At 39.7% G+C, this 20718-nt stretch overlaps 2 protein-coding genes and 1 pseudogene across 2 annotated transcripts; all 3 read right to left on the bottom strand.

Annotated features, from left to right (window-relative positions):
• Positions 1-7505: 7505 nt before the first annotated feature.
• LOC100337697 (transcription elongation factor A protein 1 pseudogene) lies at positions 7506-8619 on the bottom strand (annotated as a pseudogene).
• LOC100352478 (olfactory receptor 2D3-like) lies at positions 8606-12002 on the bottom strand. Its single transcript, XM_008253380.4, has 3 exons — positions 11096-12002; positions 8697-8729; positions 8606-8655 (listed from the first exon to the last, which is right to left on the bottom strand). The coding sequence occupies exons 1-3, from the start codon at positions 12000-12002 to the stop codon at positions 8606-8608; spliced, it is 990 nt and encodes a 329-aa protein (XP_008251602.4).
• A 7408-nt stretch (positions 12003-19410) lies between these two features.
• On the bottom strand, positions 19411-20334 carry LOC138846511 (olfactory receptor 2D3-like). Its single transcript, XM_070062530.2, has one exon. The coding sequence runs from the start codon at positions 20332-20334 to the stop codon at positions 19411-19413; it is 924 nt and encodes a 307-aa protein (XP_069918631.2).
• Between the last annotated feature and the right edge of the window lie 384 nt (positions 20335-20718).

The raw sequence follows: 20718 nt of genomic DNA, 5'->3' as shown, positions 1-20718 counted from the left end.
TTTCAAAAGTGGATTTTTTTGAGGGTTTTATATTTTTAAAAATGATTAGATATTCTAGTTATGGTTAAGAAAAAAAAACATGGAATAACTTTTCTTCAACTTACACCAAAAATTTATTCCTAGAAAATTCAATGCATATTAAAATTGATAAAGCATCTTATATTTATATATGATTATGTCAGAGTATAGATTAAAATTAAATGTATGAACCACAGAAAATCTGGGTACTTTGGCTTGACTTATGGTCATAATAATAGTAGCAGCTGGTCTGTTTTGAGCCAACCCATTCATATGTATCATCAGTAACAGACAATAGCACTAATTTCACACATCCTCTGTGTGCTAGTATTCCCAAACCTGAGGGTTTACTATTGCTGTAAAAGGTAAGACACAATTGTCAAGGTTTAGGGTTCTCATATGATGCAGATTTGAGATTGATTGAAGCTAGCCCATGTATTGTTCTATCCTTCCTGAAGATAGACTATTGGTGTTAAATTAAGACTTCATTAAGACATCTCTCAAGATATTTTGAGAACAATAGAAAAAAATTCTTAATGAGGCTCAGGTCAACTTCATGAAACCTAATTCTTTGTACATTACTTTTTGAACATTCTGCTCTGTATTCACTCTTTTCCCAAAGCTTCTGCTTCTCTGGGTTTGTACACCCCAATACAGCATCTGCATATAAACTTCTGCCTTAGGTTCTGTAAGACACTTGGCAGAGTTAGGTTCTAGATTCATATAATAAACAGGTTTCCTATATGCTTAAATGTTCTGTGAGGCATTCAAAGTTATTATGAATTGAAAAAAATGTACAAAAACTTTCTCATGCATTGACTAGCACTTAGTAGCCCTGGCCTTTAGCCATTAGATGTCAGTCAGCAGCGCCCCTAATTTCAAATCACTATAGCAAACAAAAATGACTTAAATAGTTCCAAAACATCACCAGGAATTGGGTATTAGTACACTCCAGAAGAACTAAAAAAGAATCATATAGAATCAAGAGGAGAGTTATTTATAGAAATTTACTTACGTAGTTCTGAAGGCTGAGAAGTACCACATGTCATTTGAAAGCTGAAGAACCAGGAAAACCATTGGTATAATTCAGGCCATGTCAGAAGGCCTGTGAACCAGGTGAGCTGATGGGATAACTTGAAGTTGGAGGCCAAAGACCTCAGAAATGTTGGTGGAAGGCGTGTTTCAGTTTCAAAGCATGAAGGCCTGAAAATCTGAAACTCCAATGTCCAAGGGCAGGAAGAGATGGATAGAGAGACAGAGAGAGGGAGAAACAAAAAGAGAGGAAGGGAGGGAAAAACAGGGAGAGAGGGGGAGGGAGAGGAAGAGGGAGAGGGAGAGAAGGGAGAGGGAGAGGGAGAGGATTCACATTTCCTTGACCTCTCAACCTAGAATCCATGAGATCTCTATGGATTAGATGGTTGCCCACACTGCTGAAGGTGGAGCTTCGTTCGTCAGTTTACTGACTCAAATTTAAATCTCTTCCAAAAAAAAAAAACTCATGGACACACCCAGAATTAATGTTTTATCAGCTATCTCAGCTTAGTCAAGCCGACACACACAATTTACGATCATAGGATGGTACTATTCCTCTGAAAAGTAAGACTTAGAAGTGAACATCTGGTGTGGTGTTGTGGTTAAGGCACCACTTGATTATTTTTGCATTTGTTGCTGTATTTCTGGTGTCACGTCAAAAAAAATTATTGCCAAGACCAATATCAAGGAGCTTTATAACCCCATGTTTTCTCTCAAGCGTTTTATGGTTTCATATCCAACATTTGAGTCTAATTCATTTCAAGTTAATTTATGTATATGGTTAATACAAGGGCCTCATTTCATTCTTTTACATGAGAATATTCAATTTTAAATGCCATTTATTTTAAAATATTTCACCATTTTGTGTTCTTGGCACTCTTTTCAAAGATCAATTGACCATATATAAATGGGTTCATTCTTAGGCTATTTTGTTCCAAGTGGATGAATTTTATATCTGTCTTATGCCTAGTAGCTTTGGGTAGGAGTTCTAAAACTATGCTGAATAGAAGTTGGACCAGTGGGCATGAATAACTTACTTCTCATTTTAAAGGGAAAGCCTTCAATATTTCACTATTGGATGTGATGCTAGCTGTAGGATTATTACATATGACCTTTACTATGCTAAAGTACATTTCCATTCATACTTAATTTTTGAGTGTTTTTATCAAGGAAGGATATAGAATTTTATAAAATGCATTTCTGCGTATATTGAGATGATCACATAGCTTTTATCTTTCATTCTAATGGTATATACTGATGGTTAATTTGGATTTGTTCAACCGTTCTGCATTCCTGAGATAACTCATACTTGGTCATGCTGAATAATCTTTTTAATGTGATTTTGGAAGTTTGCTAGTCTTTTATTGACTATGTTTTCATGTAGATTCATCAGGGATATTGGCCTGTAGGGTTTTTTGTTTGTTTGTTTTTTTACTGTTATTCTGTCTTTGTCTGGTTTTGATATCAGAATAATTTTAGCCTTACAAAATGACTTAGGAAAAACTCCCTCTTCTTCAATTTCTGGAATAGTTTTGAGAAGAATTGGTATTATTCTTCTTTAAATATTTGACAAAATTAGTGAAGTCAGTTGGTCATAGGTGTTTCTTTAATGGGCAATTTTTATGCTAATTCAATCTTGTTAGTTATTATTGATCTGCTCAGATTTCCCAACTCTTCACGCACTCTTGGTATGATGTATATGTTCAAAACTTTGTCCATTTCACCTTTGTAGTAAAATCTGTTGTCATATAGTTGATTATAACAGCTTATAATATCATTTGTATTTCTGTAGTGTCTGTTGCAGTGTCTCCTTTTTCATCTCTGGCTTTGAGTCTTTTATTTTGTGTCCTATTTATTATATCAGTTATAGATTTTTGTTCTTTGCTACCATGAGGCTCACAAAAAATCTTTTCATTAAAGATGCTAGTTGATTTGATAGCATGTTAAAATGATAAAATTGATCATAAATTATATGAAAAGTTCACAAAAGAAATAAAATACTATAAAAATCTCTACACCTGCACTTGGTTTCACCTCCAATTTGCTATTTTGAATCTCATTTCATATTTTTATATTATCTATTTCTTAACATATTAATGTAGTTATCAATTTTAGTTGCTTTGTTTCTGACCTTAATAATAAAGACATATGGTTATGAACCATGCCTATAGTATCAGAGCACTCTGAATTTGTCTGCATTCTGCATAGCAATTCTTTAATTCTTTTTTTTTTTTGACAGGCAGAGTTAGACAGTGAGAGAGAGAGACAGAGAGAAAGGTCTTCCTTTTTCCATTGGTTCACCCCCAAGTGGCTGCTACTGCCAGCGTGCTGTGCTGATCCAAAGCCAGGAGCCAGGTGCTTCCTCCTGGTCTCCCATGCGTGTGCAGGGCCCTAGGACCTGGGCCATCCTTCACTGCACTCCCGGGTCACAGCAGAGAGCTGGACTGGAAGAGGAGCAACCAGGACAGAATCCAGTGCCCCGACAGGGACTAGCACCCAGGGTGCTGGCACCGCAGGTGGAGGATTAGCCAAGTGAGCTGCGGCGCTGGCCTGCATAGCAATTCATTTTTTTTTTTTAATTTCAACCACATTTTAATTAAATGTAAATTGACTGATGATTAACACAGAACTCGTAAAGTTTGATTAAAAGAACAAGACATTTCATTATGCAAATCCATAAGTGATCCATTTTAATACAGGTACACAAGCTAAAAGTAAAAGAAGCTGCACCATGCAGAGTGGGATGTACAGTGTAGTAAAGAAAACTGCATCCCATATTGGAGTATGTTGGTTTGATACACAGTTCTGGCTTCCAGCTCTACTTTCCTGCTAATTCAGATTCTAGGGGGCTGGATGATGCAAGTAACTGAATTGCTGGCTGATGATTTCAACACAGCACAGTCCCAGTCATTGTAGGTATTTGGAAACTGAATCAAAGATGAGACCTCTCTCCATCTCTGCCATTTAAATAAAAATAAATATTTTACAGAGATATACTATATGAACACTAATCATAAAAAGCTCAAGTTGAGGGGGCTGGTGCTGTGTGGCAGTAAGTTAATCCTCTGCCTGTGGTATCAGCATCCCATGTGGATGCTGGTTCTAGTTCCGGCCACTCCTCTTCTAATCCAGCTCTCTGCTGTGGCCTGGAAAGGCAGTAGAGGATGACCTAAGTGCTTGGTCCCCTGCACCCACATGGGAGACCAGGAAGAAGCACCTGGCTCCTGGCTTGGGATGGGTGCAGCTCCAGCCGTTGCAGTCATTTGGGGAGTGAATCAACAGAAGAAAGAACTTTCTCTCTGTCTCTCCCTCTCACTATCTGTAACTCTACTTCTCAAATAAATAAAATCTTTTAAAAAAAAAGCTCAAGTGTGTATCATATTTGGTACAAAATAACAATATTTATGTAAAATATGTTACCACAGATGTAGAGACTTTTCTTCACAATAAATAGCTCATGTGTCATTATGATATAATAGTCATAAATGTCCATGTTCATAAAACAAATTTCAAAGGACATGAGGGGCAGCACTGTGGTGCAGCAGGTTAAAGCCCAGGCTTGCAGTGCCAGCATCCCATATGGGCATTCATTCAAGCCCTGGCTGTTTCACATCCCATCCAGCTTCCTGCTAATTTGCCTGGGAAAGCAGTGGAAGACAACCCATGTTCTTGGGCCTCTGCACCTATGTGGGAGACCCTAAAGAAGCTCTTGGCTCTTAGTGTCAGATCAGCTCAGCTCTGGCCATCACAGCCATTTGGGAAGTGAACCAAAGGATGGAAGACCCTTCTCACTCTTTCTCTCTGTCTCTATTTCTCTCTGTAAGTCTTTCAAATAAATAAAAAATAAATCTAAAAGAACATGAGACAAAACCCACAGAACTAAATAAGAAACTGAAAAAAATCCACAGTTAGATAATTAATACTTTTCTTTTAGTAACTCATGGACCAAACAGATAAAAATCAGCCAGATATATATGAGTGCATTGATCAATGCATGTCAACCACTTTGTGGAACAGTCACCACAACAGAACCACAACAGCAATTCTTATGAGAGTTTTATACCTACTGATACTTTCTTCTTACTGAAAAGATTTGATTCAGTAATCTACATCTTAAAGCCAACTGGTAATTTGCTTCAACTATTAAACTTACAAATTAATTTGTAAATTATAAATTTTTAATAATACTCAGCTTTTCCTTCCATAATAGCATATACTACTATACATCACAAAGCTAGTATCCATTCTATTTTTTTTTTACAGGCTTAACTATTGGTGCTGACACCATAGCTCACTTGGTTAATCCTCTGCCTGCAACACCAGCATCCCATAGGGGCACTAGGTTCTAGTCTCGGTTGCTCCTCTTCCAGTCTAGCTCTCTTCTGTGGCCCGGGAAGGCAGTAGAGGATGGTTCAAGTCCTTGGGCCCTGCACCCACATGGAAGACCAGGAGGAAGAACCTGGCTCCTGGCCTCGGATCGGCGCAGCACACCGGCCGCAGCACACCCGCCTTGGTGGCTATTTAGGGGTGAACCAACGGAAAAGGAAGACTTTCTCTGTCTCTCTCTCACTGTCTAACTCTGCCTGTCCAAAAAAAAAAAGTTGGAGGTTAGCCCCACCTCACTCTGATTGCTGGCTGAACATGTGATTGTCCTCAAAATGCCTGCACTGCATTTACCACCTTCACAGAGGCCAAACCAATGGGGCTACCAATCTTGGACTTCGAGCTCCAAAACTGTGAGCTAAAAACCTTTTGCCTTTGTGAAGTTGGTTACCTCAAGTATTCCATTACAGTGATAAAAAGTTGACTAATACAGAAAATCAGTACTTAGCAGTGGAATCGTTGCTATACTTAAACCTGAAGATGTGGAAGAGCCCTTTGGTTTGCTCTAAAATGTTGCAAAAATGTTAGAGAGGAGAATAGAGAAAACCAAGAATGCTCTAAACAGAGAGTTATGAATGAATCTGGTGAGGGCTCAGAATACCAGAATGGCTATATAAATGTGAACAGTAAATGCCATACTGATGAAGAGAGAGAGAGAAAAGAGCGAGCGAGTGAACGAGTGAGAGAGAGTCCTTCCACTTGCAAATTCACTCCCCAAATAGCTATGATATATCAAGATTGAGCAGGTGGAAGCCAGAATCCAGGAACTACAGCCAGGTCTTCCATGTAGGTAAGAAAGAACTAAGTACTGCGTTCATCCACTCCTGCATCCCTGGCATATTAGCAGGGAGCTGGATTGGAAGCAGAGTAGCTAGAACCGAGTCAGTACCCATATGGAATGCTAGTGTCACAGACAGTGGCTTAATTCATTGAGCCATACCACATTTTCATTACTCACTCATCTACTTTTTAAGTTTTTTGATTCAATATCCTAGCTATTGGAATAGTGCCACAATAAAATTGTGAATACAGATGTCTCTAAATAGATTGATTTCATTTCACTGGCATGTTGAAAGAGCAGTGGGATTAATGCATGAGAGAGCAGCTCTATTTTCATTTTTTGAGTAGCTCTAATTATAAAACAGCACTTATTGATTTTGCACTAATAATTTTAGCAACGTACATTAAGTGCACATATTTCTTCAAAACACAAATTCAGTAAAACCTAGTCAATGGTGTCTATGAGTTTCTCATTGGTTGGGCCACAGGAGTTGTGAGATTACACCACCAGTACCTTCCATGGGGCAGATTCACTGGTAGCTCTGTGAATGGTGTGCCTCTCTGCAGGCATGGGCTCTCACCAGTTCCTTCAGGTCACGTGAGTGTGTGGCCATCCTATGGACAAAGATGGATGTAGCACAGCATTCCCACTTGTAAGCTGGGGTCCCTGTCAGTGTCTGAAATTTGAAGAGGGGTGGGGCCACAGCTGTGGAATAATTAGCAGCCACACAGGTAACTTCACAGAGCCTCAGGGGACTGATCTACTCCATAAGGCTGCCCAGCTGCTGGTTGGGGATCAGTGTGGGTATGTAAGGCTGAATGTGTGCTTATCAGTGTCTCGCTGGCTGAATTTCTGAGAATAATGTTCTCAATGGCTTTTTTTTCATATTTCCAAAAGTAAAATTTATTAAGAACAAGTAATATACATGTACAAGAAATTACAAGAAATGATGATCATGGTTAGTTACAGATGCAAAATAATATCTAATTATCCAGGCTTGTGAATAATTAAAATCAAATTCATGTGCTAGTTCAAATATTATATACAATTTAGGTAAGATGGTCAAGTATCATTTGAATACACACCATATTTGGTAAACTTAAAATTATATTACCTTTTATATTCCTGTAATATCTGGTGTAAGTACATGCCAATATAGAAAACAATGTAATTTTCATTTATGGGTTAACAGAGGGACAGAAAATATCTACTGTGTATGTTTCAGATTGTAAAAGTTAAAGAACTTTTTTAAGGAGAAAAAAACCTTAAATTACTGAAAGTTTAACCAATGAAAGTTTAATATCAACTTACTTATAAAACAGATACCATATAATTAATATATGGTGGCCCTACTGATCTGACTACAAAAGGCATTTAAAGGAAGGGATGTTCAGTTGAAAACAGATTAATCCAAGGGATGTATGTTGCTTTAAAAATTTGTTTTGCAAGAAAGCTAGTTACTTGGCCTAGTTTGAAAGCTAATTACAAAATTCGTTTTCTTAATGGTCCAGATATTTTGCCAATTCTTCCAACTCAACAGAACTTCCATCGATTTCCACATTCATCGCAAACAACAAATGTGGTCATTGGTTCATCAGCACTACGGGTTTGCACCTGAGTGTAGGTGCAATTCTTTTTACATTTGCCACATGTGAACAAGTCAGTCTGCGTTCCATCTGTCTTGGCCATCTGATGTTCTCTGATGGCTTCTTTGGTCAAGTTTTTCCGCATTTCTTTGAGCTCATCACTAGCCATTTCCTCTGCCATCATTCTAGCAAATAAATCAGGAGGAATATTCCCACACAATACATTTTTCCTTAAATTTGAATTTTTGCATCTTTAAGATTTGATATCCTACTTTGTACTCTATTTTTGTATTTCATGTCTGTATTCCTTATTTCTTGGTATATAACTTCCTCAATTTGAGATCCCAATTCTTCCTCATCAGCTCCAATGGCAATGTAGTCATCTCCTGTTCGGAGAGCAGCAGCCAGCATGTCCCTACACTTTAACCGCCCAGAATCAGAAGTGCTTGGTGCCTGAGGAAAAGATGAAACGTAAGTATCTTGAGCATTTGTCTCATCCTTTCTGTTGCTCACGTTGCCACTGGAGCTACTTTCCTCTCTTGCCTCAGGGCTATTCTGTGATGTAATTGCAGGTTCTTTTTTCTTTCCATCTAATAGCTTTTTCCAGGATTTGATGAGAGACTTTGCTAAAGATGTAACTTCTTCATCTGTACTTTGCTTGCGAATAGCGTTAACTGACATTCCAATTCTTGTGACTGTAATAATTCCAGGGTCATAGGAATATTCTTAAGCTCCTTCAGCAAATCCAATGCTCCAGCCGCGTTCTTCTTCTGCACCATCTTGTCCATCTTCTTGGCGATGCGGACTACCTACCTCGTCCTCCATGGCGCCGGCAGGTCTTCCCCGCGCCCAGCCCTTTGGGGCCGCGAAATGGCAGAAGTTGGCGTGGAGAGGACATAGAGCAGTCGCAAGCCGGCGTCCTGCGAGTCCCACCACGGCAGGCCCTCAATGGCTTTTTGAGATCACCAGAGAATGGGAGGAGCATCTCAGCAGTCTAGAATAGTCCAAGTACTCAGGAAAAGTGTTTGTTTCTTGCAGTTTTGACTGGTTAGGCAGGGCCATATTTTTGACTCTGTGGGCCAAACTACTCAGGGATGGCGGTCCAGCTGCTTGCTGGATAGAGGATGCATGACTGAGGCCATCAGGCTGCTTTCAAAGCCAGGAGAGAGTCAGGAGGGCAGCGAACTCTTAATGAGAGGCAGGGTCTGATGCGCAGATTCTCTTGGGGCCACAGGAGGGTGGATGAGGCCTTACAGCTAACTCACAACATGAGTTAGGGAGCAGCTACTTCAAGGAATCCAGGCACGTGGGTCTCAAGGTCGCTCCATACAGCCAGACACTTCATGATGCAGAGTGCCATATGGGTTGTGATTTTTATCTAGGGCAATGTAACAGTTTCGTAACTCAACTCAAGGCTGATCTCAAGACTTGGAACAAAGATGTTGCGTGCTACTTCCCTTCTGAATAAAGCCATTGTGGAACTCCTCACTCTACAATGTCTAGTTCTTTGCACTCTTTCCTACACTATTCCACAGTGACTGGCATGTGCTGCTCAAGGCAGAGGGAGAGGTGGTGGTGACAGTCCTTTGGCCTCCTGGCTGACAGAGTTTCAGGGACTTGGTGTGCAGGTACTGGTTTGGAAGTAGGAGCTTTGGGACTCTGCCTGGCACTGGGTTTCACCATGGTGGGCCTGGTACTGGGTCCCCTTCCACTCCCCCCTCTCCTTGTTGTGCTGCTTAGAGTTAGGAGGATGACACAGGCAACTCTTTCCTTCCTCTTTCCTCAATTTGTCTTCTCTTCTCATTGTACCAGGCACTACAGTCTGTCCACTGGCTCCCTCAGTTTCGGTAAATGCATATTAGTGCAGGAATAGCTGTTCTAAATGGGATCTCTGTGGGGAAACAATAAAGGAGTATCTTATTCAGCCACTACTTTTCTCTGTCATTTTAAACTTATAGAAGTATTATTTTTAATAAGAAAGCAGGGACCATTATATATCATGTAATGAAATATTTGTTTACATTTTAAAGTTTAAGTGCCTTACTAATGTTTAAGACAGTGCCCTCAATCTTCTTTTATCACATTTATCCTCAGTTGCTCCTCACTATCCCATAAATCTCCTAATCTTTAGCTCTCCTCAGAACAAGTTGGGCATGTTTTTATTATTGAATTCAATAGATTTCTAATCTAGACACTTTTTCTTTTTAGCCTTATTTATGTTTTCCTAACATACACAGGCTTAGAAAAATTTCAATAAATAATTCCTTAAATGTACTCTCCTCAGTTTCAGCAACTGTTAAATTTAGACTGGATGACCATGTTAGAAACATAACACTATGGGGGCCGGTGTTGTGGTTCAGCAGGTTGACCCAGTGCCTGAGACATAGGGATCACTTATGGGCATAGGTTCAAATCCCAGCTGCTCCACTTCTGATCCAACTCCCTGCTAATGAGACTTAGAAACTGGCAGATGATCAACCAAGTTCTTTGGTCCCTGCCATCCAATGTGGGAGATCTGGATGAAGATCCTCGCTCCTACCTTTTGCGTAGACCAGTTAGGCTTTTCTAGTCATTTGGGGAATGAACCAGAGGATGAAAGATATTTTCTCTCTCTCTCTCCATTTCACTCTGTAACTATGCCCTGCAAATAAATAAATAAATCTTTTAAAAAGCAAATATGACACTAGGAAGAGTTTATTTTTATTGATATATTCCAAACTCCATAAATATACCAGGGATCCAGTCATTCAAAAGCAACATGGTAATCACAAGCAAGAATAAAGGCAATCACTCTTTTTGCCAAAGTAGATTCTTACATTTGTGATAGTTTTGTGTTGTCTATTGAATCTTTTTCTCTTTTTGACACAGAATAAAATCCATATTTATTTTAAATTGTTGGCTTGTTTTGACTTCCTCCCTTCCTTCCTCATCCCCTCCCTCCATCTTTTCCTTCAATCCTTCCTCTCCCCCCTCTTATTCCTCTTTCTTCCTTCCCCTCTCCTCCTGTACTTTCACCCCTTCCTTCCTTCCCTACGACCTACCTTTCCTTCAATCTCCTTAATCCTTTTTCCTTTAAATTCAATTAGTGTCCTTCCTGTGTCTACTGAGGTGCCTGGCTGTTAAACGGCAATTAGAGGAAACGATCTGGAGACTATAAGAAACTATGACGAAGCAAAAAGTGGAGAGATGGGAAAAAAAATGGGAATAACTTACAAGACAACCATTTCTCTCCACGGATCCCTACTGGTCATCATGGAGATCACCACCTTCAAAGCCTGCTAATTTGCAATTATTCTGTAGAAGGCCCTCTTGACATCTTTGTTCCTCAAACTGTAAATGATGGGGTTCAGCATGGGTGTCACTGCCGAGTAGAACACAGAGATCATCTTATCCCTCTCATTCATTATCTTGGAGTTGGGCCTCATGTAGGCAAATATTCCTGAGCCATAGAAGAGAACAACAACAACGAGATGGGAACCACAGGTGGAAAAAGCTTTGAGCCTCCCCTCCCCAGACTGCATCTGGATTATGGTGGAGATGATATTCCAGTAAGAGATGAGGATGAGGGAGACAGGAGCTAAGAGGATCACCACACCCATGGCAAAGATGGCCATTTCTGTGCTGTAGGTGTCTGCTGAAGCCAGCTTCAGAAGGGCAGGAGGCTCACAGAAAAAATGGTTAATGATATTCTTCCCTCTGTAAGGCAGACTCAGTGTGAACGTGGTGTCCACCAGGGACACAAAGGCCCCACTGACCCAGGACCCTGCAGCCAGCTGGACACACACCCAGTGTGTCATGATGCTGGAGTAGTGCAGGGGCTTGCAGACAGCCACGTACCTGTCATAGGACATCACTGCCAGCAGTGCACACTCTGTGCACCCCACCAGAAGCAAAACAATTATCTGTGTGGAGCACCCAGCGAAGGAAATGGTTTTCCTTTTTACCAGGAGGTGGACTAGCACCTGGGGCACTGTGGTAGTCGAAAAGCAGAGATCAGCAAAGGACAGGTTTCTCAGGAAAAAGTACATAGGTGTGTGGAGTCTGGAGTCGATGTGAAGGAGCGTGAGGATCAGCAGGTTTCCCAGCACGGTCAGCAGGTAGATGCTCAGAAAGAGGAAGAAGAGCAGCACTTGTGTCTCTGGATCCTGGGAAAGGCCCAGGAGGACAAATTCAGTCACGGAGGACTGGTTCTCCTCTCCCATGGGTGTTTATTTCTGCCTATTGGTTGCCAGCAATAAATGAAACACAGTCATCAGTTACATAAAATAATCTGAGTAACTTTGTTATTATATTAATTAACAGGTACCCCTAATTTGGCTTATCCCTATTTCTTAATAATTCAATTTGTAAAAAGTCTTTGCTTTTTAATTTTTTTTTTCTCGTAGTTCTGAGAATTGAAAGCCATTTCTGATTTTCTCTTCCTGGAATCTCTTAGTAGCACCAGTAGGGGAGAAATCATGCTGAGAATCTACACACCAGAGCTTTGGATGGGCCACCCAGTGTTTCCACTCTGCAGATGCTGATAGTGCTGTTGTTGTGCACTTCCTGTGTACTAGGCTTGGAAAGTGAATGATGACTAATTCTTTGTAACAGGTTTTATGCCACAAACTCTCTGAAAACATTTCTGAAGATACATAGTGAAGTTGATTTTTTACATTTCATCTCTTTATGAAATTAGGTGGACAGTTATCTTTATATTATCTATCTAGCCAATGCGTGAATAGTAAAAGCTTTCCTAACCTTTACAAAAATAACCAGAAAGAAACAATCAGGAAGGAAATGCTAACAAATGTAACACCTTAAAGATATCAGATTTCCATTTTAGTGGATGCCACCTCAAACAAAATTAAAAATATAAGAAAATCTCGAGATGTCTGAGTATTTGCAAAGCACTTAAATATTTTTTATTATTTTTGATTTATGAAGACCTCTTAAAATCAAAGAAAAACATGAACAATCATTAAAAATTTATGCAAATAACTTAAGATCTGACTTTAAATCCACTAAAAAGGGGTAAATAGAAAAATAAACATAAAATGGCTGGCGCCGTGGCTCAATAGGCTAATCCTCCACCTTGCGGTGCTGGCACACTGGGTTCTAGTCCCTGTCGGGGCACCGGATTCTGTCCCGGTTGCCCCTCTTCCAGTCCAGCTCTCTGCTGTGGCCCAGGAGTGCAGTGGAGGATGGCCCAAGTGCTTGGGTCCTGCACCCGCATGGGAGACCAGGAGGAAGCACCTGGCTCCTGGCTTCAGATCAGAAAAAAAATAAAATAAAATAACAAATGCACATCAAATGAATAACCAGAATCATATTTTTTCTTCTGAGCAGAATTTAAATGGATATAACTTACTTTCAAATTTGGTGATGTAGCAAGATGATTATGCTATGTTATTAAGTGAAAAGAATGTGATCAGACTTACACGTGATATATCATTTTAATATTTTAAGTGGAGCACGTATTGGAATGTGTTTGTATATATGTCTGTAGCTGTGACATTTGCTTATCTGCAGGCATCTCTCCTGCAGGGGGAGCCCACTGATCCTGGATTGATGACAGGGCTCTGAACCTGTATTGCAGAATTTTAATATTGGCTCCCTTGCTTGGTATGTTATGAATTGCAAATCATTGTGCTAGCTTTCTTCATACATATAATGGTAACAAAAGTTATGCATCTAGAATAGTGTTTATGTAATGATTAACTAAAATATAAGCTATTTTGAAAGTTTAGAACAGTAACCAAGTCTACTTCATATTATGTAACATCTCGGTACACTGAAGAAAACATGGTCTAGAAGCAATTACAAGATTAGGAAAACCCTTGTTAAGAGCAAAGCAAAGCAGCACATGGGTGCTGTGTTTGATTTAGGAAAATGATTGTTCTCATTAATTTTTTTTACCTTTTTTATACTTTTGGATTGGAAGTGTATTGCTATGGAAACTCAAAGTCAAAGCCAAATGCAACCAACTTGAGCCGGCGCCGTGGCTCAATAGGCTAATCCTCCACCTTGCGGCGCCGGCACACCGGGTTCTAGTCCCGGTTGGGGCGCCGGATTCTGTCCCGGTTGCCCCTCTTCCAGGCCAGCTCTCTGCTATGGCCAGGGAGTGCAGTGGAGGATGGCCCAGGTGCTTGGGCCCTGCACCCCATGGGAGACCAGGAAAAGCACCTGGCTCCTGGCTCCTGCCAGGATCAGCGCGGTGCGCCGGCTGCAGCGGCGGCCATTGGAGGGTGAACCAGCGGCAAAGGAAGACCTTTCTCTCTCTGTCTCTCTCTCTCACTGTCCACTCTGCCTGTCAAAAAAAAAAAAAAAAAAAAAAAAAAAAGCCAAATGCAACCAAGAAGAATGAGAGGCAAGGCTGGGTAGATTTAATCCAGTTATTTTCTTTTTTTCTTTAAAATGTTTCCATTATGGAAGATTTGAACACATAAGAGCAGAGATGATATTACAATAAAATTGCAAGTATCAAAAAAAAGCACTCCCCTGTATTGTAACCAATTATTTTTATTTCTTTAAAGTTGAATATAATAACAAATCATACTTAAAACTACTTTTTAAACTCCTTTATTATTGAAACTCTGAAAGGTAAATTAAAATTATGTTTTATGTTTGAAATTAGAGCATAATTTGTCCCCAAAGTTAATTTTTTTATTAATTAATGTAACCATTCGCAAGAATTTTGAGGAAAACTATTATTGAACCACAGCAGAATAGCCTGTATACATGGCTAGTAGGTCCATTGAAAATAATCTGGTGGTACTGATTACGGGAAGTGGGATTCTAGTGGGAACAATGCAAATAATTGACAGACTTTTTTTTGCCTGTGTGTATTGTTTGATGATTTTACAGTTGAGACTAAATTTTCTAAGTAAAAAATTAAAATTATTTAAAAATAAATCACTTTTAAAATTAAAACATAAAAGGATAAAAATAGCATATAGACAACATGAAGAATTACAAACAAAATCATGTTTTAGTAGGTTAAAAACAAAAAGACAAATCACTGGTTTTCAACAGATATCAGAATCATTAAAAACTGCCCAAGGATCAGTTAAATGCTAAAGGTGCATTTCCAATAAGCAAATGAAGTCCACATGCTAACTCAACCGGCTAGCTAGTAGATGAACACATGAGCCTTGTCCCCATCATTAATCATAGAGAATACATTCCAGAGGGATTCAAGATGTGTTTGTGTATATATAATAAGCTTAAGTATTTATAAATAAGTTGGTTATTCACTAATTTCATTTGATAGAAGATTTTTAGAGCCTAGCAACAAAGATATTCTACAAAAGACTGATATATTTGACTAAAAATATCTTAAATACATGCACATGCACAAAATAAAATTAGGAAAATGAAATGGAGAAATAACTGATACATACACAGCAGAACAAGAATTAGTATCCTTAATAAGAATCAATATGCCATCAAAGAAGGAGGTACCTTTCTCTGAAGGGAGGAGAGAACTTCCACTTTGACTATAACCTTGTCTAAATAAGACCAGAGTTTGTGGACTCAAGAAGCTTCCATAGCCTTGGCAGCTCATGACAAGAGCCTCGGGTTATAAATAAGAGTGTCAATTGTTAAATCAACAACAGGAGTCACTATACACTTACTCCTCATGTAGGATCTCTGTCCTTAATGTGTTGTACTATGTGATTTAACGGTATAACTAGTACTCAAACATTACTTTATACTTTGTGTTTCTTTGTAGGTGCAAACTGTTGAAATCTCTACTTAGTATATACTAAATTGATCTTCTGCATATAAAGATAATTGAAAATGAATCTTGATCTGAATGGGATGGGAGAGGGAGTGGGAGATGTGATGGTTGCGGTGGAAGGGTGGTTATGGGAGGAAAAGGCCCCTATAATCCAAAAGGTATACTTTGGAAATTTATAATTATTTTTTTTTGACAGGTAGAGTGGACAGTGAGAGAGAGGAGAGAAAGGTCTTCCTTTTACCGTTGTTTCACCCTCCAATGGCCGCCGCGGCAGGCGTGCTGCGGCCAGTGCACCGCGCTGATCCGATGGCAGGAGCCAGGTGCTTCTCCTGGTCTCCCATGGGGTGCAGGGCCCAAGCACTTGGGCCATCCTCCACTGCACTCCCTGGCCACAGCAAAGAGCTGGCCTGGAAGAGGGGCAACCAGGACAGAATCTGGTGCCCCAACCGGGACTAGAACCCCGTGTTCCGGCACCGCAAGGCGGAGGATTAGCCTAGTGAGCCGCGGAGCCGGCCTGAAATTTATAATTATTAAACAAAAGTTAAAAAACAAAACAAAACAAAAGGATCAACATCTTTCAAGTGAAATGATAAACTAATAAAAAAGTAAATGATAAACTAGACAAAATACAAACAATCCCCCTCCACTCATTTTCAGGCCATTCAAAAAAACGACTGCATTTATTTTTGTGGTCCATCTCTGACAATATAAACAGTAACTTTTAAATATATTTTATCAAAATAAAATAAAATTTTTCACTTTTCATTCTGGGTCAAAAAATGTTCTGCAATTCTCCCTAAATTTCACAGTAATTCACAAGTATGTCATGGCCCTTAGCGTTAACTATCCATTAATCAATCACCTAGAATTAGCATTAATCAAATACTTGTAAAGTTTTTTACTCACTTTTCAAGGTAGAGTTGTTATTCTTCACAATGTACAGATAAAGATATCCACTTCTTTTCAAGCAGTTGTTATTACCTTTTAATTACATATTTCCGTGGTTTTTTTCTGAATTGGTGCTGCTTCAAGGTAGTGTAACATATATCATGTCTTGCTATCACTGAATTTCAGTTATCAGTTGACATATGGTAGAGTATTAATAAAAGTTAGTCGAATGAGTGAATAAATAGAATCTTGCTGACACTCCACTCTATGATGCTCTCCACGGCCCCCACACGCCACCAGAAGAAGTGTGAATGAGAAGGTGGGTCTATCTTGGAGAAGGAGTTTTCAAACACTGGATTTGGATAGGAAAATCTTGACTTAAAACTCCCAGGAATAATCACGCTACATTTATGGACTCACCACAAGCCATGTCCCAGTGAGGTAGAATTAGCTCAGAATGACAGCACAAGAGTAGGTCAGGGCTGCACACTGTTAATAAGCATCCTCACACACAGCCTGTGTGGACATGCAGGGCTGTCTACCACAAGAGGTTCTTGACTATGACTCTGAGCTGGAGGGCTCAGAGTTCTATCCTGGTCCTGATTGCTTAGATAGACAAAAAGAAGGCCCTGAAGCAGGAGCACTGAGAGAGCAAGGGGCAGAGGGGAATCTGGCAGAGTAGCTCACAGTGCCACAGGAGAGGCAGTGCAGGGCTACAGTCCTTAGAATCACCTGGTGTTCTTTGATACAGATTTAACCCTTCCTAGAGAAGGTGCAGAACAAGATTCCTGAGGAAGACCTGTTCTCTCTAGAAGCCAGCTGGAAAAGAGAGGGCTCAACAGGGAAAGGCAAAGCCTTCCTTCCCGATGAACTATTCAAGATATCAGACTGCTTAATACGATGCCTTACCCCTGATCATCCTACCAACTCTCTACTGGGGCATTGGCATGAGGTTGGCACAGGACAGTGTGTGCAATGATCGATAGATAACAGATGAAGAAGGGTGTGGATTCTGGAGTCTGCTAATCCTTATCCAGCCAGGCAAGCTCCCCTATAGTTTGCCAAGTTTGCTGAGGGTGGGACATGATCCTGTCTGAGTCTTATTTTATCCCATCCTAAGGAGCACAATTTTGTTAGCAAACACAAACCCAAATTCACCCTCCTAGAAACCAGCATGGAGGTTTTTCCTGAAGGAAATCTACAAACCTGAGATCCTAAGAGGTGTTATAATCAAGGCATTCCCCAGAGCAATCCATGTTGTTAACTTTTTTCTAGAGTAACAGATACCCTTGGGTATTTTTAAAATTAAAATGTAAACTTGAATTGCCTGGCCCTCATCTGAAGCCAGGTACAGCACTAAAGTTTCTCCAAAGGCTGTGTAGAACTCTGACATCCCCAAATACTTTGTCTGAATTTTTAAAGTGGAGATTTCAATAACAATGATAATGTAAAACGCAGATGATATAAGTACAGTCATTCCTCAGTATCTATGGGTATTTGTTGCAGGACTGCTACACATGCAATAACTAATGGATACTCTAGTCACTTATATGAATTGAAGTAGTATTTGTGTGTATAACCATTGCCATATTTTCATATACTTTAAGTCATCAAATTACTTATAATACCTTTAAAAGTAGATTTATTTCCTGTAAAAATGCAATTAGTAAAATATTTTCATCCTGTACTTGGATGAAACTGCAGATGCAGAACCCTAGAGCAACAGGAGCCAATGATGTTCTTCACCATGTGATGATGCCCTCCAATCTATGAATGACCAAAGGATTAGAAACCTAGTCTGCATTTATACTCAAAATGCTCCACATGTCATCTAATAGGGTAAGAAACACACCAGAGGTTCATTGTGTACTCTAACATGCCCTGGCTGTCCAGAGGAAGGCTTTATTCTAACCAGTGAAACACAGAAGGATGGTGTGACAAGACTGCACATAACATAGAGTCATGTAAATAGTTCGAAGGGGGATTCATGACATCCCCACCAAACTTCCCTTTTTGAGCCTTTCCAATCATCCACACTGTCACTCAGGCCAAAGACTTAGTAAGGATATTCTGTTCCTTCCTCCTTTTTCATCTCTATATCCTGTTTACCCAGCTGTTGTTCCTCCTCCTCTGTTCCACCTCCCATTACTTCCACTGCAGTTTATCCTTACTGGGGCTTCTGCAATAGGGCTCAAGTTACTGATTATTTTCTTGCTTTCATGCTTATCCCACCGCAATCTATTTTCCATACAATTCCCAACAAGACCTTTCAAAGCATAGTATCTTGATGTTTTACACTGAATTTAAATAAAATCCATCTCTCTTCAAGAACCTCCAAGTCTCCAATGAGTTGAATTGTGTCACCTAAAATAATAAATCAACCTGTTAATTCTGAATGTGACTAAATTGAAATAAATTCCTCTGCAGTTGTAATGAAGAGAAATCTCATGATGAGATCATCCTGGACTCAATGGGCTCAAAATATTATGGCATACGTTTTTATAAGAAGAAAGAAAGACACACAGACAGGGATACATCCTCAGAAGACAGCAGCAGAGATTGATACTCTCACAAGCTAAGGACCCCCAGAAGCTCCCAGGAGCTGGAAGAGTAGGGAAGCTCTCTCTTCCACAGCCTTTCAGGGGAGTGTGGTCTGAAGACGTCTTGATTGTGGGCATTTGACCTCTAAAATGATGAGAGAAAAAATTTCTAGCAGGCAATTGAGATTTCCTATTGGTCGTCAGTTACACAGTTTTTATGTATGCAAGGTGATTCATGGCCAGGTTTTCATTGAAAATTTCAATTATATGATACAACTTTCCTATTGCTCATTTGAAATTTAATTTATGCATGATAATTCTGTTCACCATGCCCTATGTTGAGACCCTTTTAAAAAATCATACTCATCTAAAAGCTGTTTCACATTCTCAGCTTTTCCTCATAAGTGGGTACCATATTCTATATTATATTCAAATAAAAATATCCCTCTCTCTGTGAGGCTATCTTCTAAATAGTTTCCTACATGCCTCTTTCACATCTTTATTCCTCAGACTATAAATGAATGGGTTCAGCATGGGTGTTATCACCGAGTAGAACACTGAGATCACCTTGTCCCCCTGATTCATTTTCTTCGCATTGGGCTGCATGTAGGTAAATATTGTTGACCCATAGAAGAAGACAACTACAATGAAATGGGAACCACAGGTAGAGAAGACTTTGAGCCTCCCCTCTCCTGACTGTATTTGAATCACAGTGGAAATGATATTCCAGTAGGAGAAAAGGATGAGAGACACAGGACCTAGGAGGATTAACACACCCATTGCAAAGATGACCATTTCAGCCTTGTAAGTTTCTTCTGAAGCTAATTTCAAGAGTGCAGGAGGCTCACAAAAATAATGATTAATTACATTAAGTCCCTGATAGGGAAGGCATAAAGTGAATGTGGTATCTACCAAAGACACAAACACTCCACTAGCCCAGGCCCCCATGACCAGCAGAACACAAACCCTCTGGGTCATAATGGTGGTGTAGTGCAGGGGCTTGCAGACGGCCACATACCGATCATAAGACATCACTGCAAGGAGTGAACTCTCTGTGCATCCCATTATTAGGAAAGAAAACATCTGAATGGAGCACCCAGTAAAGGAAATGACCTTTCTCGTGGCCAGAAAGTGGAATAACATCTGGGGAACGATAGTTGTGGAGAAACAGAGATCAGTAAATGACAGATTTTTAAGGAAGAAGTACATTGGTGTATGAAGTCGAGAGTCAGCATAAATTAGAAGTATGATAAGCAGATTCCCAGACACGGTCAGCAGGTAGACAATGAGAAACAACACGAACAGTACGATCTGGGTCCGATGATCTGAAGATAGGCCCAGCAAGATGAATTCAGTCAGATAGGATTGGTTCTCTTTGCCCATCAGTGTTTATTTCTGTCTGCAGATGAACAGAAAGAGATCAATCCAAGTTCTCATTGGATGATTAGATGTGTTTTTAGGAATTCTTTTTATAAATTTAAGATACTTGATTTTTTCTAATTTTTCCATTCCTATATTTCTTATGAAGCCATTGGGTTGGCAGATAAAGCCAAACTAGAACTATGCTTTCTTGGTAATTCTTGATAGAAGGGTCTTATCATCCACTGAATCACTGGTGAATAATTTTGTGGACAATAACTTGAAATATCTTCATATAAAATTATACATTGTTTTTCTGAACCAAAGAAAAACAATGCAAATACGTTATGTGGATTCCCTATTCTTATAAATCCCAGAGTGTATGCTGTTTTCTATTTTACACAAATA

The sequence above is a fragment of the Oryctolagus cuniculus genome, chromosome 1 (assembly GCF_051225735.1).
Source record: "Oryctolagus cuniculus isolate XC-2025 breed Fujian yellow rabbit chromosome 1, ASM5122573v1, whole genome shotgun sequence".
Lineage (NCBI taxonomy): Eukaryota > Metazoa > Chordata > Mammalia > Lagomorpha > Leporidae > Oryctolagus > Oryctolagus cuniculus.
This window is presented reverse-complemented; position numbering and strand designations above follow the sequence as displayed.